This window comes from Mustela putorius, unplaced genomic scaffold (assembly GCF_011764305.1).
Source record: "Mustela putorius furo isolate JIRA1106 unplaced genomic scaffold, ASM1176430v1.1 tig00000095_pilon_pilon_pilon, whole genome shotgun sequence".
In the NCBI taxonomy this organism is placed as follows: Eukaryota; Metazoa; Chordata; class Mammalia; order Carnivora; family Mustelidae; genus Mustela; species Mustela putorius.
In genome coordinates, this window is record NW_025421280.1 from 22,583,394 (window position 1) to 22,610,062 (window position 26,669).

General features: G+C 54.7%; 3 protein-coding genes across 19 annotated transcripts in view; all 3 read left to right on the forward strand.

Moving 5' to 3' along the window:
* Window positions 1-115: 115 nt before the first annotated feature.
* On the forward strand, window positions 116-11,850 carry USP19 (ubiquitin specific peptidase 19). 15 transcript variants are annotated; one of them, XM_013060523.2, is made up of 27 exons: window positions 116-314; window positions 1,805-2,064; window positions 2,326-2,361; window positions 2,538-2,666; window positions 2,753-2,886; window positions 2,962-3,261; window positions 3,374-3,590; window positions 3,720-3,876; window positions 3,987-4,058; window positions 4,174-4,289; window positions 4,392-4,612; window positions 4,703-4,898; window positions 4,983-5,116; window positions 5,225-5,383; window positions 5,468-5,578; window positions 6,066-6,176; window positions 6,256-6,357; window positions 7,297-7,437; window positions 7,530-7,648; window positions 7,894-8,031; window positions 8,117-8,430; window positions 8,544-8,654; window positions 8,743-8,959; window positions 9,043-9,195; window positions 9,291-9,451; window positions 9,533-9,711; window positions 11,351-11,850. In XM_013060523.2, exons 2-27 carry the CDS (start codon window positions 1,941-1,943, stop codon window positions 11,465-11,467), a joined length of 3,969 nt encoding a protein of 1,322 aa, XP_012915977.1. In that variant the 5' UTR covers window positions 116-314; window positions 1,805-1,940; the 3' UTR covers window positions 11,468-11,850. The 15 variants fall into 15 exon arrangements, with proteins under 15 accessions (XP_012915977.1, XP_044936041.1, XP_012915978.1 ...); XM_045080106.1 differs by having other exon boundaries at window positions 4,398-4,612; XM_013060524.2 differs by lacking the exon at window positions 11,351-11,850 and adding an exon at window positions 10,696-11,206 and having other exon boundaries at window positions 2,959-3,261; window positions 3,374-3,596.
* Window positions 11,851-12,133: 283 nt separating this feature from the next.
* Window positions 12,134-22,359, forward strand: QARS1 (glutaminyl-tRNA synthetase 1). The gene is made up of 25 exons (XM_004760683.3): window positions 12,134-14,916; window positions 15,192-15,310; window positions 15,469-15,616; window positions 16,202-16,311; window positions 16,468-16,543; window positions 16,765-16,829; window positions 17,403-17,456; window positions 17,587-17,647; window positions 18,001-18,072; window positions 18,188-18,273; window positions 18,452-18,538; window positions 19,168-19,267; window positions 19,388-19,466; window positions 19,549-19,657; window positions 19,750-19,880; window positions 19,988-20,080; window positions 20,193-20,330; window positions 20,414-20,501; window positions 20,590-20,733; window positions 20,836-20,940; window positions 21,133-21,225; window positions 21,311-21,438; window positions 21,544-21,610; window positions 21,684-21,809; window positions 22,217-22,359. The coding sequence occupies exons 1-25, from the start codon at window positions 14,874-14,876 to the stop codon at window positions 22,265-22,267; spliced, it is 2,373 nt and encodes a 790-aa protein (XP_004760740.1). The 5' UTR covers window positions 12,134-14,873; the 3' UTR covers window positions 22,268-22,359.
* Window positions 22,360-23,517: 1,158 nt separating this feature from the next.
* Window positions 23,518-26,669, forward strand: part of QRICH1 (glutamine rich 1) — a 53,725-nt gene continuing 50,573 nt past the window's right edge. The window contains exons 1-2 of one of the 3 annotated variants that reach the window (XM_004760687.3): window positions 24,017-24,421; window positions 25,170-25,229. The gene's annotated coding sequence lies outside the window, so the exon portion shown is untranslated. Of the gene's footprint in view, window positions 23,698-24,016; window positions 24,422-25,169; window positions 25,230-26,669 lie in introns of those variants that run through there. The other 2 variants (XM_045080154.1, XM_045080142.1) reach the window with 2 other exon arrangements.

Consider the following 26,669-nt stretch of genomic DNA (forward strand, 5'->3'; position numbering starts at 1 on the left):
GGGCGGAACCTCAGGACGCCACCAGCTGGGCCAGGGCGAAGCCAAGGCACCGGAGCCCCGCCTCCTCCGTCCGGGCCCGCCCCGGAGCTACCCGCCGCCGCGTGCCCGCTCCCACCGGAAGTGCGTCACCAGCTAGGCGCTTAGCCACCCGCGGCCGTAACTAGAAGTCGAAACAAAACAAGCGGCTGAGGCGGCGGCGGCGGCGACGGGACGGGGGAGGGGCGCGCCGGAACCGGAACCGACCAGACGCCGGAACCGGAACCGAGAGCGGGTTGCCAGGGCCCTAAGAGGGCTGGCGGCGGCGGCCTCGCTCGGTGAGTGGGACGGGCCGCAACTGGCCTGTCTGGCTGGAGCCGGGGAGGCCGCGACGCGGGCCCCGGGCTGCCTGTTCAAGGTCACGGGCCGTGCCAGCCTCGAACCCTCGAGCCCCGCGGCGGGCCGGGCCCACTGATGCAGGCGGGGCCGTTACTCTACGCCCGGGGTTGGCCTCCTGACTCCGAGAGGGGTGGCGACGAGCGAGGGCGGCTTCCCGGAGGAGGTGGTGGCGGGCCCAGGGTTCGGAAGCTGGAGCTGAGTAGCAGCCCGGCCGGGGCGCTGGTCTCTAGTTAGTAACCCCCGCAGCAGTATAGGCCAGCATGGTCTCTAGAGAGGCCCTTTCTTGTCTCGGTGTCCACGGGAGAATGGGGAGGGACGCGACCTTAAGCTGAGGCCTGGTGCAAGGAAGTGGAGGATGTCCACTCCTCGGCTCTGGATCTGTCGTCATTAAAGATCCAGCCCACTAGTACCCCACAGAAGAATGTCCATCTCTGTCCCCGCCACATGTACACCTTGGGGAACACAAAGTAGTCACTTACTTGCTTTGCTGCCATCTCAGAGCAGGCTTGAGGCTGCTATGGGTCCTAGATTCATGGTTTATTCCCACCATTATCTCAATTTTGAGAACTTTATTTTGAATGGAAAAACAGTCCAGAATATACTGGTGGGTTTGAGGGAAACTGGGTAGAAGGTCTCTAGCCTAGTGCTGATGAGTGAGTGGACCTAGGAAAGAAGGGGATGATGTCTGTTTCATTCTCAAACTGGTTGCCCCTCCTGGTTTGGCTCTGGGGCAGAGTTGCTGCTGAAAGGGTAGTGTGACAGCTAGATACCCTTTTCACCCCAGCTTTTGCAGGCCCTTCTCTGCTTGGGACAGCAGTGGGAAAGAAAAATCCCTGTTGGGATGTAGGAAGAAAAACCAAGCAGTGTATAGGAACAGGTTCAGGGGAGGGTGGGAGCCAGCAGGTGGCAGGTGGGACACCTTAACCCCAGGACCTTGCCTGGGCAGTGGTAGCACCTGGGCTGAGCCTGACTTCAGCCACAGAGCTTGCTCCCCTTGCTGCTCGCTTGTCTTTCTGCCTTCCTCCTCCACCTCCTACTTCTCGGGTGGTGACTAAGCAGCCAGTGAGAGTGTGGAAAAGTGAGCACCCTGCTCAGAGTGCCAGCCCTGTGGGCTGGAGCCATGGCTCCTCTCCAGATTGGTTGAGGAGCCTGGTTCCAGGCCATGGCTACCTTGACCTGGTGCCTCCTCAGTGAGGCTCCTATCTTTGTGGGCTATGGTAGGCTTCTAGGAGTCTCTGCCAGAAGATGTTGCTACATAAATTGTTTATTCCTCCTTCAGAACAGTCTGAGAGCGTCCAGGGCTGCATTAGGTGGTGGAGAGATACTGCTCTGTAGTATCTTGGTTGTATTCTGGGTTGCTGAGCCCTGGGCTGTAACCAAGGTGCAAATTGTTGGGCCTTGATGGTGATCAGTGGTCCCTTCTCATTAGGCTGTCAGTTCCTTGTTGGAGAATTTGGCCACAAAGAGTTGCCAAGATAGCTGGGCCAGGAAGAAAGCGCCGTAGCCCTGACCCAGACGCCGTTGCCGACCCCGGGGCACTCTGGCTGTCGACCAAGCGGCTCAAGATGTCTGGCGGGGCCAGTGCCACGGGCCCAAGGAGAGGTCCCCCAGGATTGGAGGAGGCAACCAGTAAGAAGAAGCAGAAGGATCGAGCAAACCAGGAGAGCAAGGATGGAGATCCTAGGAGAGGTGATTGTGGCATTCCCAAGTGCTTGTGGTCTCCTTCTCCACCCTGTTGAGTATACAGATTAGGGGTTGTGAGGTGACATTTTTGCTCTTCCTCCTGTTTTGGTCTGATACTGAGAGAAGGACTCACAGCAGGCTGGGTAGAGCCTCAGCTTTAAGGTCTATATACCTGGGTGAGATTCTGAAGATGGTGTTCGGTGGGGTGCTGGGGTCTTGGAGGATGCCTCCCCATCATCATTTCCCGGTTCTTTTCTTTGTTGTCAGGGTCAGCGTCCTCTCGGGAGGAGCAGGCCAAAGAGGGTGAGTAATGAGTAGGCCTTTTGGGTGCAGGTGGTACAGTGCTAGGGATGAGGAGGGAGCACTGGGGCTATAGCCTTCATCTGGAGCAGCTCTGTTAGGGGTAGGTCTCTGGCAGCTGTTCACCCCCACAGGAGTTCATGGAGACCCTCATACTTTCACTGGCACACCCCCTACAGAGTTGTTGCTTGACTGGAGGCAGAGTGCCGATGAGGTGATTGTCAAGCTGCGTGTGGGAGCGGGTCCCCTGCGGCTGGAGGAAGTGGATGCTGCTTTCACAGACACAGACTGTGTGGTGCGGCTTCCAGGTGTGTCCATGTGCCCTGAGCCCAGCAATATATTTGAAGCCTCTGATCTCCCCCACCCCAGCTCACTGCCCTTCCTCTGTCTCCAGATGGTCGGCAGTGGGGTGGTGTCTTCTATGCTGAGATAGAAAGTTCTTGCACCAAAGTACAAGCCCGTAAAGGTGGTCTCCTGCAGTTGGCACTGCCCAAGAAGGTGCCTCTGCTCACATGGCCCTCTCTTCTGGTAAGTTCCACAGCAGAGTAGGGTAGGGATGCCAGCATGGTTGACAGGGCCTGACTGCTGTATCTTTGGTAGAAGAAACCTCTAGGGACCCAGGAGGCGGTACCAGGGCTGCGGTGCCAGGAGAATGGGCAGGAGCCATCTCCCATTGCCCTGGAGCCAGGTCCTGAGCCCCGTCGGGCTAAACAGGAAGCCCGGAACCAGAAGCGGGCCCAGGGTCGTGGTGAGGTAGGCGCAGGGGCTGGCCCCGGGGCCCAGGCAGGGCCCAGCGCCAAGAGGGCTGTGCATCTCCGAAGAGGGCCAGAGGGGGAAGGGTCCAGAGATGGGCCTGGACCCCGGGGTGATGCCCCCCCCTTCTTGGCTGAGACAGCCACCCAGGTGAGAGTGGGGTACCTGTGGGAGCTGGGAGATGGGAGGGTTGATAGACTGCAGTGGGGGGGCCACCTACCAGACCTATAGCTGATCCTGCCCACAATCTTGCCGCAAATAGGCTGAAGCTGAGGAACAGCTCCGGGTACCACCACTGAACCCCCAGACCTGCCTCTTGGGCTCAGAGGAGAATCTAGTGCTCTTGGCAGGAGAGAAGACCGTGTCCACCAGGAATGATCCAGTCTCCCCAGCCATGACCCGGAGCAGAGACCCTGAGAAAGGTGACCGTTCCAAAGAGGAGATGGCAGTGGCAGCAGATGCTATAACCTTGGTGGATGGTAAAGGTGGGGCTGGAGGTGGGCAGGCAGAGCCCTGGTTGGGTTGCAAGGTTGGCGGGTGGATTGGGGATAGAACAGCAGTGGGCCAAAACCTGTCCTGGGTAGTGCTAAGCTGTGGTCTCAATGTAGAGCCGGAGTCCATGGTGAACCTGGCATTCGTCAAGAATGACTCCTATGAGAAGGGGCCAGATTCAGTGGTGGTGCACGTGTACGTGAAAGAAATCCGCAGGGACACTTCTCGAGTACTCTTCCGCGAGCAGGACTTCACACTTATCTTCCAGACCAGGTGGGTGGGAGGGCAGGACACGGGACACGGCACACTTCAGGCAGGACAGCGTATCTCATGCTCTTCTTCCCACCCTTCCTCTTGCCCTGTTCCCTGTTTTGCTTCGGCAGGGATGGAAACTTCCTGAGACTACACCCGGGCTGTGGGGCCCATACCATCTTCCGTTGGCAGGTGAAGCTCAGGTGGGTGGTTCTTGGCCCCAGTACTATGCCTGTCCCACCCTGGGCTCCGTCTCCCTGGCCCATCTAGCCCAACACCTACTCCACCTAAGTCCCTGAGTTCAGCCTTTCCCCACAGGAACCTGATTGAGCCCGAGCAGTGCACCTTCTGCTTCACAGCCTCTCGCATTGACATCTGTCTCCGTAAGCGGCAAAGTCAGCGCTGGGGGGGCCTGGAGGCCCCAGCTGCACGAGGTCTGCACACGAGCTCCCTTCATTGTCCAGCCCGCATAACCCAGACCCCTAACCCCTTCCACGTGCTGCTAACCACCAGCCCCCTCGTTCCCCCTTTTTAAGGTGCAGTGGGTGGTGCAAAGGTTGCCGTGCCGACAGGTCCAACCCCTCTGGATTCAGCCCCACCAGGAAGTGCCCCCCATCCCCTCACAGGCCAGGAGGAAGCTCGGGCAGTGGAGAAGGAAAAACCCAAGGCTCGTTCTGAGGACACGGGGCTGGATGGTGTGGCGGCCCGCACCCCCATGGAGCATGTAGCCCCAAAGCCAGAGCCACACCTGGCCTCTGTGAGAATTCTGGGGTGGGGAGGGGACAGCCAAGGTTAGAGGCTGGAGAGCCTCAGGGCTACTCTCTCATCCCCTTCCTTACTCCCACAGCCCAAGCCCACATGTATGGTGCCTCCAATGCCCCATAGCCCCGTGAGCGGAGATAGTGTGGAGGAAGAAGAGGAGGAAGAGAAGAAGGTGTGTCTGCCAGGCTTCACTGGCCTTGTCAATCTGGGCAACACCTGCTTCATGAACAGTGTCATTCAATCTCTGTCTAACACTCGGGAGCTCCGGGACTTCTTCCACGGTGAGAGCAGGGCCAGGAGCCCCGGGCCGCGGGCAGAGGGGATACCTTTCCCTGCTCACACTTCTACTTGGCTGTTGTCCCTAGACCGCTCCTTTGAGGCTGAGATCAACTACAACAACCCACTGGGGACCGGTGGGCGTCTGGCAATTGGCTTTGCTGTACTGCTCCGGGCGCTGTGGAAGGGCACCCACCATGCCTTCCAACCTTCCAAGTTGAAGGTGATCTGTGGCCACTTCCACCCTGGCTAGAGAGGGTGGGGAAGGCTCGCCAGCTGGGTACATGGTGGGTGTTGGGGCTCCATGCTCACACTTGGCCCCCGCATCCAGGCCATTGTGGCGAGCAAGGCCAGCCAATTCACAGGCTATGCACAGCACGACGCCCAGGAGTTCATGGCTTTCTTGCTGGACGGGCTGCATGAAGACCTGAATCGCATTCAGAACAAGCCCTACACAGAGACCGTGGACTCGGATGGGCGGCCTGATGAGGTCAGGGTTGGGGCGAGAGGTGGGCATATCTCAGGCATATCCCAGGCCCCAGGTCTCCTTGATCTTCACCACTCTGCTCCTCAGGTGGTAGCTGAAGAAGCATGGCAGCGGCATAAGATGAGGAACGACTCTTTCATCGTAGACCTATTTCAGGGCCAGTATAAGTCGAAGCTGGTGTGCCCTGTGTGTGCCAAGGTGCGACAGGCTCCCCTGGAAAGTAGTCCCTAGCTTGCTGTAGCTAGCCTGGTCAAATTGGGGTTGAGGGTGTGTGCATCTTTAGGTGTCGTTTGGGTAAAGGGGCTGATAGAGAGGCCTTCACCTTCTGCATGGGCTGCAGAGGTCAGGCTGGGTAGCTTTCCAACTGACACAAAAGGGGTGTTTGGGCTCAAAGACAAGCTCTAAGGTGGGGCGGGGGTGGGGGTAAGTTTGGAAAGACATGTGGGGTATGAGTGAGGGTCAGATTGATAAGTGGCAACGCTGAGCAAGGCCTCAGTTGCTGGAAAGAGGGAGTATTCTCTCCTGGTGGTCCTCCTGGTCTGTCTGGTATTCTCAAGCCTGAGCGTTTCCTGGTTGGCCCTAGGGCCCTGAGGACCATCTGAGTGCCTGGATTGGGCTCCCCAGACATAAGCATCCTGTGCCCCACTCCTGGTGCAGTCACCTAGTGCCACTTGTGCATCTGCAGGTCTCCATCACTTTTGACCCATTCCTTTACCTGCCGGTGCCCTTGCCACAGAAGCAGAAGGTTCTCCCCGTCTTCTATTTTGCCCGGGAGCCCCACAGCAAGCCCATTAAGGTGAGAAGCAAGCTCCTATTTCTGGGCGATCTCAAAGACCCTGGCCCACCTCCCCCATGGATTCTATTCTTGTTACCAGTTTCTGGTGAGCATCAGCAAGGAGAACTCCAGCGCAAGTGAAGTGTTGGACTCACTTTCTCAGAGTGTACACGTGAAGCCTGAGAACCTGCGTCTGGCTGAGGTACATCTGTCCTTCCCCAGGCCCTTAGGCATGTGGATATGTGTGGGTATCTAGGGTGCACAGACACGCGAGATGGTCATTGGCATCTGTATGTGTACCCACAAACATGCGTGTGACTGCATGAAACCCATGGGTGTGCTAGGGCTTGAGGCATGAAGCCAAGCATTTGGGCTGTGCAACACAAGTGCCCTCAGGTCCCGAGGTTGCCATCGTCGGGGTTTACTCCCCCCTTTTGTTGGGACCCTCAAGCGCTTTTCCATTGTCATACAAGGAGCTGGAGCTGCGGGACTATCTTTCCAGCAGCTGTGGTTCTCCCTCTATCCCTCACATTACCCGGAATCTATCTCTATGCTAGTCTTTCCCAAAGGTTCGTAGCTTCCAGCCTGGAGGTACTCTTTTCTTTGGGGATAAAAGTGGGAAGGGGGGGGTGCCTGGGTGGCGCAGTCTTTAAGTGTCTGCCTTTTGCTCAGGTCATGATCCCAGGGTGCTGGGATCAAGCCCTACATCGGGTTCCCTGTTTGGCAGAAAGCCTGCTTCTCCTTCTACTCTCCTCTCTCACTGTGTCTCTCTGTGTCAAATAAATAAAATCTTAAAAAAAAAAAAAAGTGGGAAGGAGCCTCCTCTGATGTGGCCCCTCCACAACAGCCATGGGGCAGTCTCAGCAGGGCCCCACTAACTGACAGAGTGGAGGCCCACAGTGTGCAGTGCTGGGTTGGTTGCTGTCTATCCCAGTCCCGGGTTTCAGGCCCTCTGATGCACCAGGCTGCTTATTCTGTTGGGCTCTGAAGCTGGTGCCAGCGGAGGCATATGCTGCTTTGGGGCCACAGTCCCCATTCTGCTGTTCAGGCCCAAGTTCAGGGCCAAGTCTCCTTGTGCGCTGAGGCAGGGCTAGAGAAAGGACTCGTCCTCACATAGGATCTGTGTGTTCTCTGTCCCCAGGTGATTAAGAATCGTTTCCACCGTGTGTTCCTGCCCTCCCACTCATTGGACACTGTGTCCCCATCTGACACGCTCCTCTGCTTCGAGCTGCTATCCCCAGAGTTGGCTAAGGAGCGAGTGGTGGTGCTAGAGGTGCAGCAGGTAAGTGAGGACCAACCAGATGGCATGAGGGCCTATGGGAGGGGGATATTCTCACCCGAGCTGGCCTTGCTGAGCCAGACAACCCACCCTAGCGCCCCCAGGTGCCCAGCGTCCCCATCTCCAAGTGTGCAGCCTGCCAGCGGAAGCAGCAGTCAGAGGATGAGAAGCTGAAGCGCTGTACCCGGTGCTACCGTGTTGGCTACTGTAACCAGTGAGGACCCCCCTCGCCTCCCCCTCCCTGGCCCTCCTCTCCATGTTTCACTTGCCACCCTACCTCCTCTCCCCATAAAGGCACATGTTTTAAGCCTTTCACTTACCATTCTACTCTGCTGGGCTGGGGGGGGGGGGTCAGGGCGGGGCTGGCATACGCAGTTCCTAAGGCCAGAGGCTATTTGCCAGCGGTGAATCCTGGAAGGTGGGGCTCAGGCCCTGTTCTTAGTTCCCCCTTCCCTTCAGGCTCTGCCAGAAAACCCACTGGCCTGACCACAAGGGTCTCTGCCGCCCTGAGAACATTGGCTACCCATTTCTGGTCAGTGTACCTGCCTCACGTCTCACTTACGCTCGTCTTGCTCAGCTGCTAGAGGGGTACGCCCGGTAAGTGCTCAGGGATGGGATTAGGGTTGGGTGGTTGGAGGGTAGGCTTGTCAGGATTCTTACTCGCCTTGCTGTCTGTTGCCAGGTACTCTGTGAGTGTATTCCAGCCACCCTTCCAGCCTGGCCGCATGGCCTTGGAGTCCCAGGGCCCTAGCTGCACTACGTTGCTCTCCACTAGCTCCCTGGAGGCTGGGGACAGTGAGAGGGACCCGATTCAGCCGCCTGAGCTCCAGTTGGTGACCCCTGTGGCCGAGGGAGACACAGGGGTCCCACGGGCATGGGCAGCCCCTGACCGGGGCCCTGTGCCCAGCACCAGTGGAATTTCTTCAGAGGTGCTGCCCAGTGGGCCAGTTGAAGTTGGTTCCTTGCCTGCTGGTGAGAGGGTGTCTCGGCCCGAAGGTAAGAGTCTGCTAGAAGGCTCTGCACCCAGGGTGGGGGAGGTTGGGGGAAGCTTATTTAGGTCCTGGTAGGTAGAGGAGCTGTGATTGTTGTTTGTTTGTTTGTTTCCATAGCTGCCGTGCCCGGATATCAACACCCAAGTGAAGCCACAAATGCCCACACACCCCAGTTCTTCATCTATAAAATTGACGCATCTAACCGAGAGCAACGGTTGGAGGATAAAGGTGTCTGAGGCTGTGGGTAGGAGCCATGGGATGGGTTGGGTTGGCCGCTCTCCATAGTTACATGACCCCTCTCCCCACCCATCTCTAGGAGACTCCCCGCTGGAGCTAGGTGAGGACTGTAGCCTGGCTCTCGTCTGGCGCAACAATGAGCGCCTGCAGGAGTTTGTGTTGGTAGCCTCCAAGGAGCTGGAGTGTGCTGAGGACCCAGGCTCTGCTGGGGAGGCTGCCCGTGCTGGCCACTTCACTCTGGACCAGTGCCTGAACCTCTTCACCCGGCCCGAGGTGCTGGCACCCGAGGAGGCTTGGTGAGGATGGGGCGGCAGGCGGGTAGTGGGCAGAGTGGAGTGGAGTTCTGCTGGTCCTGACCCCCGCTCTTGTCCTCCATCAGGTACTGCCCACAGTGTAAACAACACCGAGAGGCCTCCAAGCAGCTGCTGCTGTGGCGCCTTCCTAACGTACTCATTGTGCAGCTCAAGCGCTTTTCCTTCCGGAGTTTCATCTGGCGTGACAAGATCAATGACTTGGTGGAGTTCCCCGTTCGGTGAGCGATGAGCTCTGGTGACTGAAATCAGGTTGTGGGGCGGGCAGCATCCTGGGTACCTGTTGACTGTCACCTTTCTCTGGCTGGGATCACAGGAACTTGGACCTGAGCAAGTTCTGCATCGGTCAGAAAGAGGAACAGCTGCCTAGCTACGACCTCTATGCTGTCATCAACCACTATGGAGGCATGATCGGCGGCCACTACACCGCCTGTGCACGCCTGCCCAATGACCGCAGCAGCCAGCGCAGCGACGTGGGTGAGGGCGCACACAGCTAGCAGGATAGGTGGTAGCGGTGCTGGTTCAGGTTATGTTCACACTCTTCCCACCTCGCTGTAGGCTGGCGCTTGTTTGACGACAGCACGGTGACAACAGTAGACGAGAGCCAGGTCGTGACGCGTTATGCCTATGTACTCTTCTACCGCCGGCGGAACTCTCCTGTGGAGAGGCCCCCCAGGGCAGGTCACTCTGAGCACCACCCAGACCTGAGCCCTGCAGCTGAGGCTGCTGCCAGCCAGGTGAGGCATGGGAGAGGCTTTGCAGGCTAGGGAGTTCAGTTCACAGATGGGAGGGGGTGGGGCATAGCCTCCTCTCCCCTAGCCATCGGTCCCTGGAGTCTTGGAACCATGATCCTCTTACTTCAGAGTCTGGAGGAATCCCCATGCTGTAGTGACACTTACAAGGGCGCACACACACCAGCACGTTGCTGTTGGCGTGCATGTAGGCACCCTCTTGGCACAGGCTGAGTAGCTGCTCTGAACCTCACTGGGTGAAGGGATGCTACAGTCCAACTGTACCCTACGCTTTCCCACTTCCCTCTGCACCTTCCTTACATGCCAGCCAGCCCACAGACCCTCACTTGTCATAATTCCTTTGTTCTGATGTACACTCAGGACAGGCCTTATCCAGGCTGGCCATGGGCTAGGGTGGCCGCCACCCTCTCTGAGGTGAGCGTCTGTCCTTGCTGAGTCCTTGGGGTCTTCTACCCCTTACTGACATGGGGTGCCATAGGTCTGGTGGGTGGGTACAGCTGCATCTCTTTTCTGGACTGGTTTCTTCTTACTCTTCTCTCCTCTCCTCTCTGCTCAGATGCAGAGGAATCCTGATAGAAGACCGTGGTCATAGTCTAACTGGACATGGGTGGGAGGGACCCAGATTACTTGGGTTGGCAGCTCTAACCTCCATGAGCTCCTCTGTGGCAGTCCCGTGCTAAAGAACTGACCAGCTAGCCATCTCCCCACTCCCCTGGCCAACCCAAATGGGAAGCTTCTTGGGGGGCCCAAATGCTGTCAAGATTCGCCTGCCTCGGTGCTCTGTCTAGACAATCCTGCGAATGGCCCACGTGGCTCCCGCTTGCCCACTTCCCTTCGACTTGGCTTGGGTTGTGTAAGGGGTTAGTGCCAGTCACTTTGGGCGGGAATTCCGTGGCCAGGGGTCTTGGGGACACTGGGTCCCTCCCCACCCCTGCCCCAGGTGCTGATGGCCGTTTCCGCACACTGTAGGCTTCCCGGATTTGGCAGGAGCTGGAGGCCGAGGAGGAACCGGTACCCGAGGGGCCTGTGCCCCTGGGTCCCTGGGGGCCCCAAGACTGGGTGGGCCCCCCACCACGTGGCCCTACCACCCTAGATGAAGGCTGCCTCCGGTACTTTGTTCTGGGCACCGTGGCAGCTTTGGTGGCCCTCGTGCTCAACATGTTCTATCCTCTGGTATCCCAGAGTCGCTGGAGATGAGCTTGCCTGCAGGCAGCTGCTGTGAGCTGGCCCACCTGCCTGCCCACCAGGCAATGCCTGCCTCTGTGGTGGGGACCACCTCTGGGCTTGGGCCTCGGTGTGTGCATCTGGTGGGAGAGGGTGGGGAATTTGGCTCCTGCAGGGGCAGAGCATCCTAGGGTGGGTATCCGTTCAGTTGTCTGTCTGTGCGTCCTGCTGCTCTGACCCTTGGCCTGGGGCTTAGCCCTGCCCAAGCAGCTTCCTGTATTTAAAGTGTTAATAAAGTGAGACTGTTCAGGCCCGATCTTGTCTCTCTGTCTCAACGCCGCTGCTATCTGCGCCTGCCTTGGAACCCTCCCTTGGGTGCCCGGGCTCTGAGCCAGCACCCCCGGGATGCCAGGCAGTATACCGGGCAGCCCCCAACCCCTGTCCTCATATTCTGTTGCAGGGACTAGGCCCTGGCCAGGCCCCCGAGGTGGCCCCCACGCGGACAGCCCCTGAACGCTTCGCCCCCTCTGTGGACCGCCCAGCCCCCACCTACAGCAACATGGAGGAGGTCGATTAGCAGGTCCCTGGCTGGTGGGGTGGGATTGGGACTGGGTTTGTGGAATCCCCAACAGAGGGCCAGCTCTTTGCCGCTTCTCCTTCTCTAACCCAGAGGACACTGGCTTCATCAGTGGGGGTTGGGGGTATGATTGAGGTGGGAACCTCACAGGTTGGGCCCTCTTGTCAGCTTGATCCCCGCCCCCCAACCCGTGGGCCTTGGCTTCTCCAGCCACCCCCAGTGTTGCGTGATTTGATTCTCAGTTGTACCTTCAGTTCTTTCTGACTCGCATCATAAACCTTATAATTTTATTCTAAAAATTGTAATTTTTTTTTTTTTTTTGCATTTTGGAAGTGATTGCTGCTGTTTAAATATATTTTAAAAATAAATGATAAATAAGCAGACTTAGTGACTGTGATACACCAGGTGCTGTGGCCACCTCTCCTATCCTCTAGAGGGGTGTGTGTGCGCGCGTGTATGTGTGTGTGCATGCGCCCGCGTAGGTGTGTTAAAGACCCTGAGAGCAGGGCTCCTGGGTGGCTCAGTTGGTTAAGCAGCTGCCTTTGGCTCAGGCCATGATTCCAGGGTCCTAGGATCAACCCCTATATTGGGCTCCCTGCTCAGCAGAGAGCCTGCTTCTCTTTCCATCTGCCTGCCACTCTGCCTACGTGTGATCTCTCTCTGTCAAATAAATAAAATCTTAAAAAAAAAAACAAAAAGCAAAACCCTGAAAGTACTGAGGAGAGATGGTGGACTCGCACCTCAGCCTCCGTGGGTCACAAAGCCATCAGCTTTCTGGGGCCTACCTGCTGCCCTTTGATGCCACCAGTTCTGAGTCTCATGTGGAAGCAGTGGTGTTGGGCATCATTGTCAGTACTTCACACCTAAAGGGTGGATGAGTACCCCATGAGGCTCCAGAAGCTGGGGTCAAAGGTGCAGGCACTGGGGTAGCCTGGGGCTGACAGCCAGACAGTAGGTCAGGGAGGACTTCTTGGGGAACAGGAAGCATTGGGAGTACTGTCTTCCTCCTTTCCTGGTATCAGGTCTTTCTTTGCTATAGTCTGAGCACCATCTGAATCCCTTAGTGGAGAATACCACTGCTATGGTCTGAGCACCATCTGAATCCCTTAGTGGAGAGAGACCCTCCAAAAGGACAGGCAGTGAGCCCGAAGCTCATCTTGGGTGCCTTCGTGTGGATGGGAAGGTGCAGGATCCTGGCGGGCCATTTCTTCCCTTAAGTCCCTGAGACCTTGGCTCCTGGCCTTTGCCCCCAGGCTGTTTACCCATAGTGGGTCTGCAGTCTTACTTTCAGGGCCTCTTTGACCTTGTACATACACATAGCAAGGGCAAATCTTATGAAAAGATTCCTTGTCTCTCTTCATGGACAGTGCAGCCTCCTCCTCTGTTCAACGGCTTGACGGTAAGGTTGGATGTCTCCAGCCAGAGCAGATAGGAAACAGAGGTACTCATAAGGCGACTCTTAAGCCAGAAAAAGTATAAGGCAGGCAGGGGCGGGGGGCGGGGGGCAGCAGGATTTTGGCAGCCCTGTAGATCCATCCCTGCCCTAAGCTTCTGGGGCCAGTCCTATAAAAAGCTTAGCATTTGGGCCCTGCTAGGACACCTTAGCCTCATTTGGAGTTAGGGGTGGAGGAAAGCAGAGAGAGCTCCTGGAGAAAGCTACCCCTGTGACCAGTGTAGGCTTTTTCTTATGGGAACATGGCACAAGGGCAGTGTAGGGTTGCTGGCTATGGAGTGGAGCCTGGAGAGCTGGGTGTGAGAACCTACAGAAATGGTGGAATTGCCAAACTGAGGGCTGGTGTTGGCATACTATTGGAGGGCCTGCTGGGTATGGGGTACAACAGGATAGTGCTCTATCTTAACTGTGTGCAGCCCCAAGTGTCTAGCCACTGGTGGTCTGCTTGTAGTAGATGCACTGATCACAGGGCTCTTTGCCCTTGACCATAACCTGGCTGCTGTTGTATCTGCCATATAACCTTTCTGTGGCATCTGCACTATGGCCCCTACTACCTCTGTGCTGCCAGCCCCAGGACCCTGCCTCTTCCCATGCCAAAGCTGCGCCTTGCTGACTGCTGCCTGGCTTTTCTCCTTGATCATTTTTTTCTTGATTTTCCTTGAAGTTGTGTCAGGGACCCATGTAAGCAAGCCAGCTGCTGAGCTGGGCCATAAAATGTCATGGTTCTATTCTGGGCAATTCATAGGGCTCCAGAAGACTGGGTAGCTTGCCTCTGCTTCTTGTGGCATTCTTGGTACATTGGTGGGGCTACTGTCTCATCCTGTGACATAGAGCCACAGGTTCCCAGAGCAGGCACTATGAGAGAACCGGAAAAGGTGAGGTAGGCCCTGACTCCATTGAGGGAGCCATCACCAGACCTGCAGGACTTGATGGTAATAGTGCTGTAATAAATCCGGTGGCATCAGGTACAGAGGGGACAGTGGATGTGGCAGGCACTGTGCTCATCAAAGGCACCTTTTTTGTGGGCTAGGTATCTGTAGCTGTGGACTCAGCATAGGGGTGGTGTGGCTGAGGCTCTGCTTCTTGGTGCCTGTTTATGGTACCACTGCACTACCTCAATGCCTGCACCTGGCCTTGCCTGGGATGGACATCAGGCTGGAGTCATGGGAGCCAAGACATAGGAATGGACTTCGGTATTGATGCAGTGTGGTCCTGGGCAGAACGGATGTGATCATCATGTGGGACCCAGATGTAGGCTCAGAAATGGCACTTGGTCATTAGTGGGATATGACCACAATGCAGAACACAGAACATGGATAGACTGTAGTCATGGATATCCTGCCTCGTTCTTGATGGTCCACAAGTATTAGTGACCCCAAAGCCTAAAAAGCTTGAGTTCCAATCCCAAATTTGGGGATCTTCTCACCATCACAGCAGCTCCAGTTCCACAAAGAAAACAGTTCTCCTTTAGCCTGATTCTCAGCAGGTCCTAGAAGTCCAGTGAGACACTGGGGAGATTCCGCCAAGCACAACAGGCCTCATCATGAACATTGTATCTCCTCTGCTCCACCCTATCCTAACTTCAATAAAATACCTTGTCAAACACTTGCAGATGGATTTCCAGGTCTAATTTGCCTGTAGTTTTTTGTGACATTTGCATGCTTTGGTAAGGGAGGGTACGTATGTCAGGAGATTTTTAAAAGAAGTCATTACAGAACACCGTTGAGGTTCAGCCCAAATATCTCCTAGCCGGGTGTGTCTAGGTGGGCGCCTGAAAAGTGCCGGACTTAGGGAGCCCCTCTATCTGCCATTCTACACACTATCTGTGCTGGAGTCTTGACAGGTTTCTCCGGAGTTCGGTCCCCTGCCCCCCAGCTGTTTCCATGACAACTCCAAAGCTGTGACGTCAGAAACGCGATCGAACTCGCAGTTGCTCCCAACAACGGAAATGGGATGGTCCCAAGCTTTCCTGCTTCTGTGCTGAACACCTTCTCAGGTTCGTGCAAATCTCCCCTAAAGTCCTGCCGCCCCCACCACTTCACTTCAAGCGACCCGCACCACGAAAACGTAGGCGGAAGTGAAGCGCTCGGAAAAACCGGTTTGGGCGGCCTCTATCTTTTAAATGGCGCCGACGACCCTGTGTAGCCCGCCCCTTCCCTCCAGGATGGCTACCATTGGCTCTCCCTGGCGGCTTCGCCCTACTATTGGTCAGTGGGCTAATGCCAACGTCAGATTGGCCCCAAAGTTTTCTTTCGGTTTCCGGTGTCCCAGCCATGGCGGCTCTGGACTCGCTCTCGCTCTTCACCGGCCTTGGCCTGAGCGAGCATAAGGCCCGGGAGACGCTCAAGAACACGGCTCTGAGTGCGCAGCTGCGCGAGGCGGCGACCCAGGTGGGAGTCCCTCTGCCCTTAACCCTGGCTGCCGACTGCTTCAATGCCGGACCAGGTCCCAATCCCCATCCTCACCCCGACCCCGACCTACCTACCTGTCTAACTCGTGTTTTTCTTAACTGGGTGTGGGGCTTCTCTTCTGACCCCTTGAACCCCAGGCGCAGCAGACTCTGGGCTCCACTATTGACAAAGCTACCGGGACCCTGCTATATGGCTTGGCATCCCGACTCAGGGATCCTCGGCGTCTTTCTTTCCTTGTGAGCTACATAGCCAATAAGAAGATCCACACCGAGCTCCAGCTGAGCGGTGAGACCCCTGCCTGCCCTGCTACTTCCATCTCCATCTCCTCCCTTCAGCCAATATCCCTGTCTGCCCTTTCTGCCAAGTCCCCCAGTGGCCTTTTTCTGTGCTCCTTCTGCGTACCTCTCTAAACCCAGGCTCTGACAATAAGGGATGGAAAGGGTTCCCCGTGGTGAAACTGACTGAGGAACGGTGTGGGTCTAAAGGAGCGCTTCTATCAGAGCAGGATTTTTTTTTTTTTAAAGATTTTATTTATTTATTTGACAGAGAGAAAGATCACAAGTAGGCAGAGAGGCAGGCAGAGAAAGAGGGGGAAGCAGGCTCCCTGCTGAGCAGAGAGCCCTATGCGAGGCTCGATCCAGGACCCTGAGATCATGACCTGAGCCGAAGGCAGCGGCTTAACCCACTGAGCCACCCAGGCGCCCCCAGAGCAGGATTCTTTCCTGTGGTCTCAGAGCTTCTCTAGGATGGTGCAAGTCTTAACCTCAGAGGAGGCCGAATTGTGATTATTGGGGTTTCATGGGGCTAGGCAGGGCCTTGTCTAACCACTTCTTGCAGCTGAGATGCCACTCATTGGTTCTCCTTTCTCAGCTGCCCTTGAGTATGTGCGAAGCCATCCCCTGGACCCCATCAACACGGAGGACTTTGAGCAGGAATGTGGTGTGGGTGTCATGGTGACCCCAGAGCAGATTGAAGAGGCTGTGAGTCTTTCCTTAGGCATCGGGTACCTCCTTAGTACTGACCCTGGAAAGGAGTGGCTCAGCTTCTCCACCCAGGAAGAGACAGGGTGAGAGTGTGGGTCCCTTAGAGCATTTTGAAGGACACTTTTCTGAATGACATGGTTTGGCTTTCTGCAGGTGGAGGCTGCCATAAATCGTCACCGGCCCCAGCTCCTGGAGGAGCGTTATCGTTTCAACATGGGACTGCTGATGGGTGAGCAGGGCCTGGGGCAGTGGACTATGTTGTTCTCTCTGGTCATACCTTCTTTTTTGGGCATAAATGAGAGAGAGGAGAGGGAGGAAAAGAGCATTTTAAAAGTGGTCCGGTTGGGCCCAGGCGCTGGTTCTTGAGGTCAGCTAGGACTTTTTCTTGTGAAAGAGAGTAGGAAGTGTCCTTCTTGGCCTTTCTGCAGCTCCTTGTGCCCATGTTTCTAGGAGAGGCTCGAGCTATGCTCAAGTGGGCAGATGGCAAAATGATCAAGCACGAAGTGGACATGCAGGTGAGCAACTCCTTGAGCTGAAGCAGGCAAAGACCCTGCCATGGACAGTGCCTAGGGTCCACTGAAAGATACATGGGGGTGGGAGGGGGAGAGACACTCTCCCTGCTGTGGTGGATCATAGAGCCTAGTGTGGAAGAGCACCACCCTGGTGGGCAGTAAAAGAGTTGGGCCTCTGGGTCGCGCCTGTTTTCCGGTGAGTTACTTTCCTCTGAACCTTAATTTTCTCATCTTGTAAACAGAGGTGATATGGCCCTCATCTCAGATGATGGGTGAGAATCGCAAGAGGCTGATGGCTGAGGTAGTTTGTTGTCTTGATGCTGAGCCCACAGTTCCTCTCTGTAAATGGCAGTTTTTGTTACCTGTTTTGTCACCAGATTTTGGACTCTCAGGGGGGAAAGAGCATTTGGGGCCAGCAGAACCATGTGAGGAGGAGAAGTGGGATGGGCTAGGTAGGTTCTTCAAGGCAATATTGGTAGGCAGGCCAGAAAGCCCTTGGGTAGGTGGGCGGGGTCAATCAGAGGCTCCTTGAAGCAGAACACTCTTGTTTCAGCCCGAGCCCTGGTTTCTGCACAGGTTCTTCACCTTCTGGGTCCCAAAACAGAGACTGATCTGGAGAAGAAACCCAAGGTGGGGTTTCCTGGGTATGGTCCTGGCTCCCTGGGGATGAGGTGGGGTGGGGTGAGACTTCCGGCTGGGGAAGGGAGCATGTGGCCCCAGTGATCCTAAGAACCTGACCCAACTTCTGGGCTTCTCTCAGTTGTCAAAAGCTCGGCCAGAAGAGAAAGACCGGAGGACAGCAAAGGACATGATGGAGAATGGTGAGAGGCTTGAGGTCCCTGACACATTCAGCTCTCTGACTTCTAGACTTTCTACATGATGGGTTCTTGTAGCCCAGTCTCCTCAGGCCATTAACTTCCTCATCATCCTACCTTCCACTGCCAGATTGGAATTCCTGGTGTTTCCTTTGTTCTCATTACCCAGAGACTAGCATGAGGAAACAGAGAAGTCTCGCTCTGTACCTCTTGTCTCTGGGGTTGGAGAAAGAAGAACCTGTATGGTTCTCCTCTGGTTGCAGGATTTGGGGAGTACTGAGAAGTACCTCCCTGAGCTGCACGAGGTAGCTATATTCAGAGGATCAGAGGATAAGTTTTCTTTGGTCTGTTCTTCACAGGTGAGGCTGCTGACCAGGCCCTCTCTCTGATGGAGCAGCTCCGAGGGGAGGCACTTAAGTTCCACAAACCTGGTGAGCAGGCAGGTCAAAATCCTGGGGAGGATAAGATCTTGATAGTAACTCTTAAAGCCAGGGTAGAGAGCCTTGGGCTGCAGCGCAGTCCTCAGGCTTGTTCTGGCCCTGGCAGGTGAGAACTATAAGACCCCAGGCTATGTTACCACTCCACACACCATGGACTTACTGAAGCAGCACCTGGAGATCACTGGAGGACAGGTGTGTGGAAGTACTGTTGGGCAAGTTAGTCCTGTCACTCGCCAGGGGGCCTGGGCTGCCTTCAGCCTGCTCCATCTAACCCATCACCTGGCCTCCCTAGGAAGGAGCATCTGTCCCTTGAGGGCAGTCTCAGTTCTGGCTTAATTCTGGCTTAAATGTCCTATTTCCCTCATCTCAGGTACGGACCCGGTTCCCGCCGGAACCCAATGGAATCCTACACATAGGACATGCCAAAGCCATCAACTTCAACTTTGGCTATGCCAAGGTGAGTATGTGGAAATCTGGCAGTCAGGGTGACCACTTGCTGCTCCCAAGACTTGATACCAGAAAGGTGTCCCTGCCTTTCCTGCTGCTGCTATAATGTGCCCAGAGCGGACAGAGACTGGAGGGGAATCATGTATGTGATAAAAGGCCAGGAATCCATGGGGCGCCTGGGTGGCTCAGTGGGTTAAAGCCTCTGCCTTCGGCTCGGGTCGTGATCCCAGGATCCTGGGATTGAGCCCCACATTGGGATCTCTGCTCAGCGGGGAGTCTGCTTCTTCCTCTCTCTCTGCCTGGCTCTCTGCCTACTTGTGGTCTCTGTCAAATAAATAAATAAAATCTTAAAAAAAAAAAAAAGGCCAGGAATCCATTGGGCTCATTGGGAAAAAGCTGAAGTTGAGGCAGTGAGTTCAACTTTGGTGAACTACCCAGTGCAACTCCTCAGGCTTAGAAAGAGGGTGTCTGGAGTTGGTATAAGGTACTTTGTTTAAGGCATTTAGATACAGGAAGATGAGTGAAACTCCTGAAGGTGTTTTCAATTCTGACATGGGAGAGCTCTGAGAAGGTCCAAGTTTAATGAGTTGGACTCTGGAAGCTGATGATATGAGAGCTCACAGATTCTATAACTCCTAGGCCAACAATGGGATCTGTTTTCTACGCTTTGATGACACCAACCCTGAGAAGGAGGAAGCAAAGTTCTTCACTGCCATCTACGACATGGTGGCCTGGCTGGGTATGGGCTGGGCAAGGGCTGGAAAGAAAGAACTGGTGGTCAGCGGGCCTCTCCGTGGGCTATGGCTTGTCATTGGGTGTCCCTGGCTCATTGCTCATACCAAGTCTTTTTCTGTCTCAGGTTACAGTCCTTACAAGGTTACATATGCCTCTGATTACTTTGACCAGCTGTATGCCTGGGCCGTGGAGCTCATCCATAGGTGAGGCCGGGGCTGTCACATAGAACTAGGCAGGCTTCCCAGGACATAGCCATCTTGGGCGTTCATACCTCTTCCCCCATAGGGGCCAGGCCTATGTGTGCCACCAGCGAGGAGAGGAGCTCAAAGGCCATAACTCATTGCCCTCACCCTGGAGAGACCGTCCTGTAGAGGAGTCACTGCTGCTCTTTGAGGTGGGGTTCTAGAGGGGCAGCTGGGTCTGGGTGGGTGCTGAGGAGGAGGTGCCCCTGTGCTGAGAGGCAGTCTGAGCCCTTGGTCCTATCAGGCAATGCGCAAGGGCAAGTTTGCGGAGGGTGAGGCCACGCTGCGGATGAAGTTGGTGATGGAGGATGGCAAGATGGACCCTGTGGCCTATCGAGTCAAGTATACACCACACCATCGCACGGGGGACACCTGGTGGGTGTGAACATGGGGTGGGGCTATGGGATTGTAGAGTGGGGTGGGGGGCCATGGGTAGGGCAGAGTGGGGCTGGATGGTGGGGCCCATTGCCTATGCCCTGCAGGTGCATCTATCCCACCTATGACTACACACACTGCCTCTGTGACTCCATCGAGCACATCACCCACTCACTCTGCACCAAGGAATTCCAGGCCCGGTGAGGGAGCTGGGCCTATGGGGTGGCGAGGGCCAGTGGGATTCCAGCAGCCCTTCCTGTGGTGTCTCTCTGGTCTGATGTGGCCAGACCTGACTCTACTCTCCCACCCCAGACGCTCTTCCTACTTCTGGCTGTGCAATGCTTTGGATGTCTATTGCCCTGTTCAGTGGGAGTACGGCCGTCTCAACCTTCACTATGCTGTTGTGTCCAAGAGGAAGATTCTCCAGCTTGTGGCAGCTGGTGCTGTGCGGTAGGATGATTATCTATCTCACTGAAGTTTGGAAGTAACTAGTGGCATATACTGCCAGTATCTCACCACCTCCTTGCCTGCAGGGACTGGGATGACCCACGGCTCTTCACACTCACAGCCTTACGACGGCGGGGCTTTCCACCTGAGGCCATCAACAACTTTTGTGCTCGGGTATAGCCCAGTGGCCTGGTTGGGCAGGTGGGGGCTGAGCAGTGCAGTTTGTGGTTGTGGCTGTGAGTGATGCTGATCTTCCTGCTAGGTGGGGGTGACAGTGGCACAGACCACAATGGAACCCCATCTGCTAGAGGCCTGCGTGCGTGATGTGCTGAATGACACAGCCCCCCGGGCCATGGCTGTGCTGGAGCCATTACAGGTCATCATCACCAACTTTCCTGCTACCAAGGTAGGTGTGCCTCTCTGTGTATGTGTTGGGGGAGGGGTGTACCTGGGTCTGGACATGGGGGTCCCAGTGCCTAGTGTGACTCACACCCATCTCCTGCTATAGTCCTTAGAAATCCAGGTTCCCAACTTTCCAGCTGATGAGACCAAGGGCTTCCATCAGGTTCCCTTTGGACCCATGGTCTTCATTGAAAGGACTGACTTCAAAGAAGTAAGTAGGGGGTGTGAAGGGTCCTGTTTGCTGTTGAGCCCAGTCCTGAGATCCCTTCATCTCCTTTTGTCAGTCCACCTACTTCCTACTTCAGATGAACCAGCCCCTGCCAGACATTGGGGTGGGGGGAGAAGCCTCTTGTACCTTTTGACTTGTGCAGTCTCCTGTGTCCACACTACTTCCTACCTCTAGGAGCCAGAGCCAGGCTATAAGCGCCTGGCATGGGGCCAGCCTGTGGGCCTAAGGCATACAGGCTACATCATTGAGCTGCAGAATGTTGTCAAGGTGAGAGCAGTCAGTGCCTGCTGTGGGGAGGATCTGGGTGCATGCAGTTGTCCCTGGGTCTAATTGTAGGCTCCTTGACTTCCAGGGCCCCAGTGGCTGTGTAGAGAGCCTGGAGGTGACCTGTAGACGGGCGGATACTGGAGAAAAGCCCAAGGCCTTTATTCACTGGGTGTCCCAGCCTCTGACTTGTGAGATTCGCCTTTATGAGAGATTGTGAGTGAACAGAGCTGGGGTGTAGACAGATACAAGATGGGCACAAGATGGGCCTTGCCTGCTATGGCTACCTAGCTGGGGTCTTGACGTTCCTTCTGGCTACAGATTTCAGCACAAGAACCCTGAGGATCCTGCTGAGGTGCCTGGTGGATTCTTAAGTGACCTGAACCCGGTAGGCTCATGGGGTATAAGGTGAGGGTGGTGGGTCTCTCTGGCTGGACAGCCCCTGAGTTTCCTGCCCACAGGCATCGCTACAAGTGGTGGAGTCAGCGTTAGTGGACTGCTCTGTGGCCCTGGCAAAGCCCTTTGACAAGTTCCAGTTTGAGCGGCTTGGCTACTTCTCTGTGGATCCAGACAGTGGCCAGGGACAGGTACACGAGTTTACCTGCCTGCCCTTTGTACAACAGTGACAATAGTGGCTACCATTTACTGTGCTAAGTGCTCTGCCAACATTCCCTTAGTTAATCCTTACCACTTGAGATGGGTTTCATGTTTTACTGATGAGGAAACAGGTTCAGAGGTCCATACACAAAATTTTGTATGGCCCCTGCTTTTCTTACTCCTCAAGGGTGTAGGGGTCAGGCATAGTGGTTGTTATAATCCTTATAAAATGGAGGCCCAAAGTCATCCAGTTCTCTACCCAAAGTCATAGTTATTGAGAACCCAAATGTCCTGACCCTCAGCTCCCCTGGGAGGAGGTAAGGGTAGGGTCTGGTGAGGTCTGGGCTTCCTAGCCTGGTTCTGGCTTGGTTGTCATTCTTCCCCCTCTGCCATCCAGCTTGTCTTCAACCGGACTGTCACACTGAAGGAGGACCCAGGAAAGGTGTGAGCTGTAAGGAAGCCCCGTGGACCTACCTCATGCTTCTGGAGGCCAACGGTACCCAGACTCCATGTCAATAAAGAACAGCTAAATCCCCTGGAGTCTGTGTGTTGTCTGTCTGCACTTCCAGCTCCTGAGGACCTCAGATACTTTGCTGGGGGTAGGGAGGAGGTGCACTGCACATACCTTTGAAACCACTGATACACTTCTAGGGCAGGGATCTGGGCCTGATTCGAAATCCTGTGCACCTGGCATGAGGGGCTAGCAGGCTCTGGGTGCTGTCCCACTGTTTGGAAACTTGTGCCAGAGGGATCTGAAGGGTTTGTGTCTGCTTGTGTGCCCAGACAGATGAAAACACCTGGTTCTCAGTCTAATCATTTAGCAAATAATTATTGAGTGCCATCTATGTGGCAGGTAAAATGAGAAGAGGAAGACTTGTGAGGTGGCCGCCTAAGTTGACGGACTAGTTGGGCAGACAGAGGGTGACCAGCTACGTGCAAGAGAGGTCTCCCTGGGGTCTGTACAAGGATGGAGGAAGTTCCTGACCAATCCTGTGCCTCAAAGTACTCTCAGGAGGTAACTCCTTAGGGAACCCCTATAGACCAAGGAGTTGTTTGCCAGGCAGGAGGAACAAGTGCAAAGGCCCTGAGGCCCTTTTTTAAAAAAGTCTATAACCCTCGGGGGCAGTGTGGGCTACTAGTGAGGTCTACGTGTGCCTGCAGCTTTAACACCCTCCACATTTTCCCTGTATACAAACACCAGGCTACCAGAGGCCCGCTTTAAGGTGGACTGGGTTGCTGAAGGCTGGATTAGGAAGGCAGCGGATTGAGGAGGGGGTTCCTAACTGTTAAGGACTCCTGCACGAAAGTGACTCTGGGCTTCCCAGGTGGGACGATGGTACGGGGGCGCAGAGCCTAGGTTAAGGGGCTGCGGGGGCTACCTTAAGCAAGAGACGGGGCCCCGCCCCAAGTGGGGCTGCGCGATTGAAGGAGGCCCAGACATGCTGCAGAAGGTGGGTCTAGAGAGCAAGCTTGACACCCAAACTTCCCAGGCTCCTACTCCAGGCAGGTATGCGGCCCAGGCCCCGCCCAGCATGGAGGGGCGTCCGAGGGCGGGCCGCTCCGCCCTACACTCCTGGCTCTACTCGCCGTTTCTGCATCCCGAGGCCCGGCCTCTCGCCTCGGCACAAGCGTTCCCTTTAAGTCTGGCCAGGAGGCAGTCTCAACTCTCGCGGGATTCGACGCTTCGGTTATCGCGAGAGGGGCATTCGGCACCCATTGGCTGTGAGGGTTGAATGTAAGATGGCGCCCAGGGAGCTGTGAGGGGAAAATCCTGTCGGTCTTGGAGCGGCGACGGCGGAACCGGGGCCCCGAGCGGTGCGGCGGGGCCGGCGGGTAGAGCGGCGGCGGCGGCGGTGGCGGCGACGACGACGTCGCCGGGTGAGGGCTGCAGCTGGGGCAGAGATGTGGCGAACCTGTGGGCCTGAGACAGCGGGCCCACCCCACACAACGGCGGGCGGGGGCGGGCGGGCGGGCCGCTGCCGCTGGGCCCAGGAGACCTCGGGGCGGCTCCGGAGAGGAGAATGTCCCTGGGCTCGCGCGCCCCTGCCCCTTGTGGAGTGGGAAGCGGCAGGTCGGGGACTCGGGTGGGTGCGGCGCGCGAACGCGCACTGGTGCTCGCGCGCGGCCGGGCCTGTTTATACGCGGGCGCGCGCGCGCTGTGCGGCCCTCCTGGCGCGCGTGGCCGCCGACGTGCGCGTTCTCGGTTTGGGTATCTCTGCTCCTGGTGCTGCGGCCCTTGGGTTAGAGCGGGTTCGGTGGCGCGCGCCCGCCCGCGACCCCCGCTTTCGGGGCGCGCGCCCTGCTGTTGGGTGGCGACGCTGCCGCCGCGAGGACGCGCAGGACACCTCTGCTCCGTGGAGCGGCGGCGAGCTGGCGGGAGGCTCGCAGTGTGAGGAAGGTTGTGGGTTGGGCCCTTCCTGCTCTGGTGACGTCCCCGGACCGCCGTGGCCTAGGCCTGGGGAGAAACCGACCGGCTTTACCGTCTGACTTGAGGATCCGCTCTTCCGCGAGGCGGGCGAGATTGCTCGTTCTTCTTGAAGAATGCAGTGACTTGAGGCTAATGTGTGGGGAGGGTGCTGCCCTGTTTCTGAAACTGAGCTATGTAGGTCTGTGAGGGCAGCGAGCCCCCTCGAGTTTCTTTACCTTGTTCTTGTGCTTTGTGCTGGAGAGGGAAGGTTAATCCTGGAAGGCTCTTCAGCGGTACCTGCTTTCTTGTCATTGCAAAGTAATTCTTCCATAAGCGCAATTCCTACGCGTCACCTCTGTGCGCTCCGGAAGGGGATCCTTTTCTGTGGTCTTGAAATGACCGGAGCTTTAAAATTCCACTTGAGATCCTTAAATGCAGCCTTTTCTTCTGTGTGGGTGGGAGGGGCTTGTTTGTATTCTGTTAGACTAAGGAAGGCCCGCTATCTCTCAGCCAAAAAGTTGACCAGAACAAAATTAAACAACCTGAGAAACCTGTGCTCTGCCTTCTTTTATAATTACAAAATTCCCCAACAGAAATTTCTAAAATCTGTTCATATATCACTGCAGAAGTCACTTTTGATGTAGAATTTCAATCCTTTTCGGCTTTTTTGTTGTTGTTATGGTACTAGGGGAGTTCTAGGTTTGTCCTAGAGAAATAACACACTTAACACACTTAACACACTTGTCTTTTTTCTAAGACAAGACATCTGTTTTACAGTCTTGCTTAATTAAGTTGAAAGAAAAAGAAGCTAAGAGGAAGTAAAATTAGCTACCAAACAATAATGATGGGGGTAATTCTTTTAACATACTGTATTTTAAGAACAAAGTTAAAATTTAAAAAGAGGCTGAGGATGGAAAGGACTTCTTTGTTCTATCTTCTTCAGAATGTTACAAGTCTTAAGAACTCAGGACAAGCAGCAGAAATACATGCAACATGGTGACTGGTGAGTTAAAATCATTCATATGCTGAAAATATGTGTGCAGTCTTTTTCCTAGTAGTATTGAAACATTACAAATCCTGCCAATTACTCTGAGTGCTGTCTGACAGAAACTACTAAGTGCTGGGAAATTGAAGATGTGGGAGAACTGCATCTTTGAATCCAGCCACAGTTTGCTGCTTGAACACTTTTCTTCCCTTGAAATGTAAGTCAATGCAACTTTCAGGTTTTAGCATGAGGGCGCACAGCTTTTCTAAGGACCTTAAATGGTGCAAAGAAAAGTAGTAAAGTTTGAGATAGACTTAAAATTTTGATATACCTTTTAGGCCTGCCTGTTCCAGGATATCTTTGTTTTTAACTATTAAGTTTGAGATCTGCCATTTAAATTGGTGTTTGTAGATAATATTTTTGTAAGCTCATTAGCTTAGATTTCTCTATTAGAGGATCTCCTACTTTCAGCCCTTTGTGATGAATAGTTTGTATACCTTTTCATAAACCTTTGCTGTACACATCCCCTTTCCAGTTTATGTTGTTGCCATTTCAAATAGATCAAATAGGGATTCAGATTTCTTAAAATTTTAATTGCTCCCAAAAGGTAATCAAAGTCAGGGGCTCCAGGTATGACTGTCTTGCATTATGACAGCTTCAGAATCAGGAATCTTTACCTTAAAGCTTGCATGCTGTCTTTTAATCAGTTGTGGTTTGAACTCTATGTGTCATGCTTCTTGCTTGTCTACTTTTGAAATGGCCATTCTTTGTCTGTAATGGTCTTTTATTTCTCCATCTCAGAATGAGGTGTTATATGAGCACCTATTCTTTTCTGTTACTTTGTACTTAGTTGCCCTGCATTTTGTTCCAGATGTTTTAAGTCCTCTCCAGGATTGTGATTTCTGATTGTGGCTGCATGAACAAGTGATAGATTAACCTCTTGCTTTGCTGAAAAGGGGGAAAGAATGAGCCTTTGGTGTCACACTTGAGGCTAGAGCAAAATTTTAGGTAGAGCTGTTGGCTGTCAGAAAGCTTTTTTTTTTTTTTTTTTGAAATACCTGTAAATTCAAGTGACCTGTATAAAATTTAATGAAAAATTATAAAATGAACCACTGGTTTACAACCTCTTGAAGAAGTTTAACAATGCCAGCACCCCTGCACCCTTCCTGGGTCCATTCCTAGTCATAGCTTCTCAACTGCTAGAGATAATTATCATTCTGACTTCTGTGACAATCATGTTCTTTTTCTTTTCACTTTTATCACCTTCATATCCCTCAACAACATAGTTTTGTTTGCTTTTGAGTTTTATGTACATGGAATCATACTGTATTTTATGTCTTCTTTAAGCATTGCTAAATTCATCCCCATTGTGTGTGACTGTAGTTCCTTCATTCCAGTTTCTTTATAGTATTCAACTATATGACTGTACCATAATTTACTCATCCCTTTTGTTACTGC

What these genes read in the sequence shown, in the direction of transcription:
- USP19 (XM_013060524.2), top strand. Translation starts at nt 1,941, where the DNA reads ATGTCTGGCGGGGCCAGTGCCACGGGCCCAAGGAGAGGTCCCCCAGGA. An exon ending in CTGTGTGGTGCGGCTTCCAG is followed by an intron (nt 2,667 to 2,752) that starts GTGTGTCCATGT and finishes CTCTGTCTCCAG; the next exon opens with ATGGTCGGCAGTGGGGTGGT. An exon ending in TCACATGGCCCTCTCTTCTG is followed by an intron (nt 2,887 to 2,958) that starts GTAAGTTCCACA and finishes TATCTTTGGTAG; the next exon opens with AAGAAACCTCTAGGGACCCA.
- QARS1 (XM_004760683.3), top strand. Translation starts at nt 14,874, where the DNA reads ATGGTCCCAAGCTTTCCTGCTTCTGTGCTGAACACCTTCTCAG. An exon ending in GCCGTGGAGCTCATCCATAG is followed by an intron (nt 19,467 to 19,548) that starts GTGAGGCCGGGG and finishes CTTCCCCCATAG; the next exon opens with GGGCCAGGCCTATGTGTGCC. An exon ending in AGCTGCAGAATGTTGTCAAG is followed by an intron (nt 21,226 to 21,310) that starts GTGAGAGCAGTC and finishes CTTGACTTCCAG; the next exon opens with GGCCCCAGTGGCTGTGTAGA.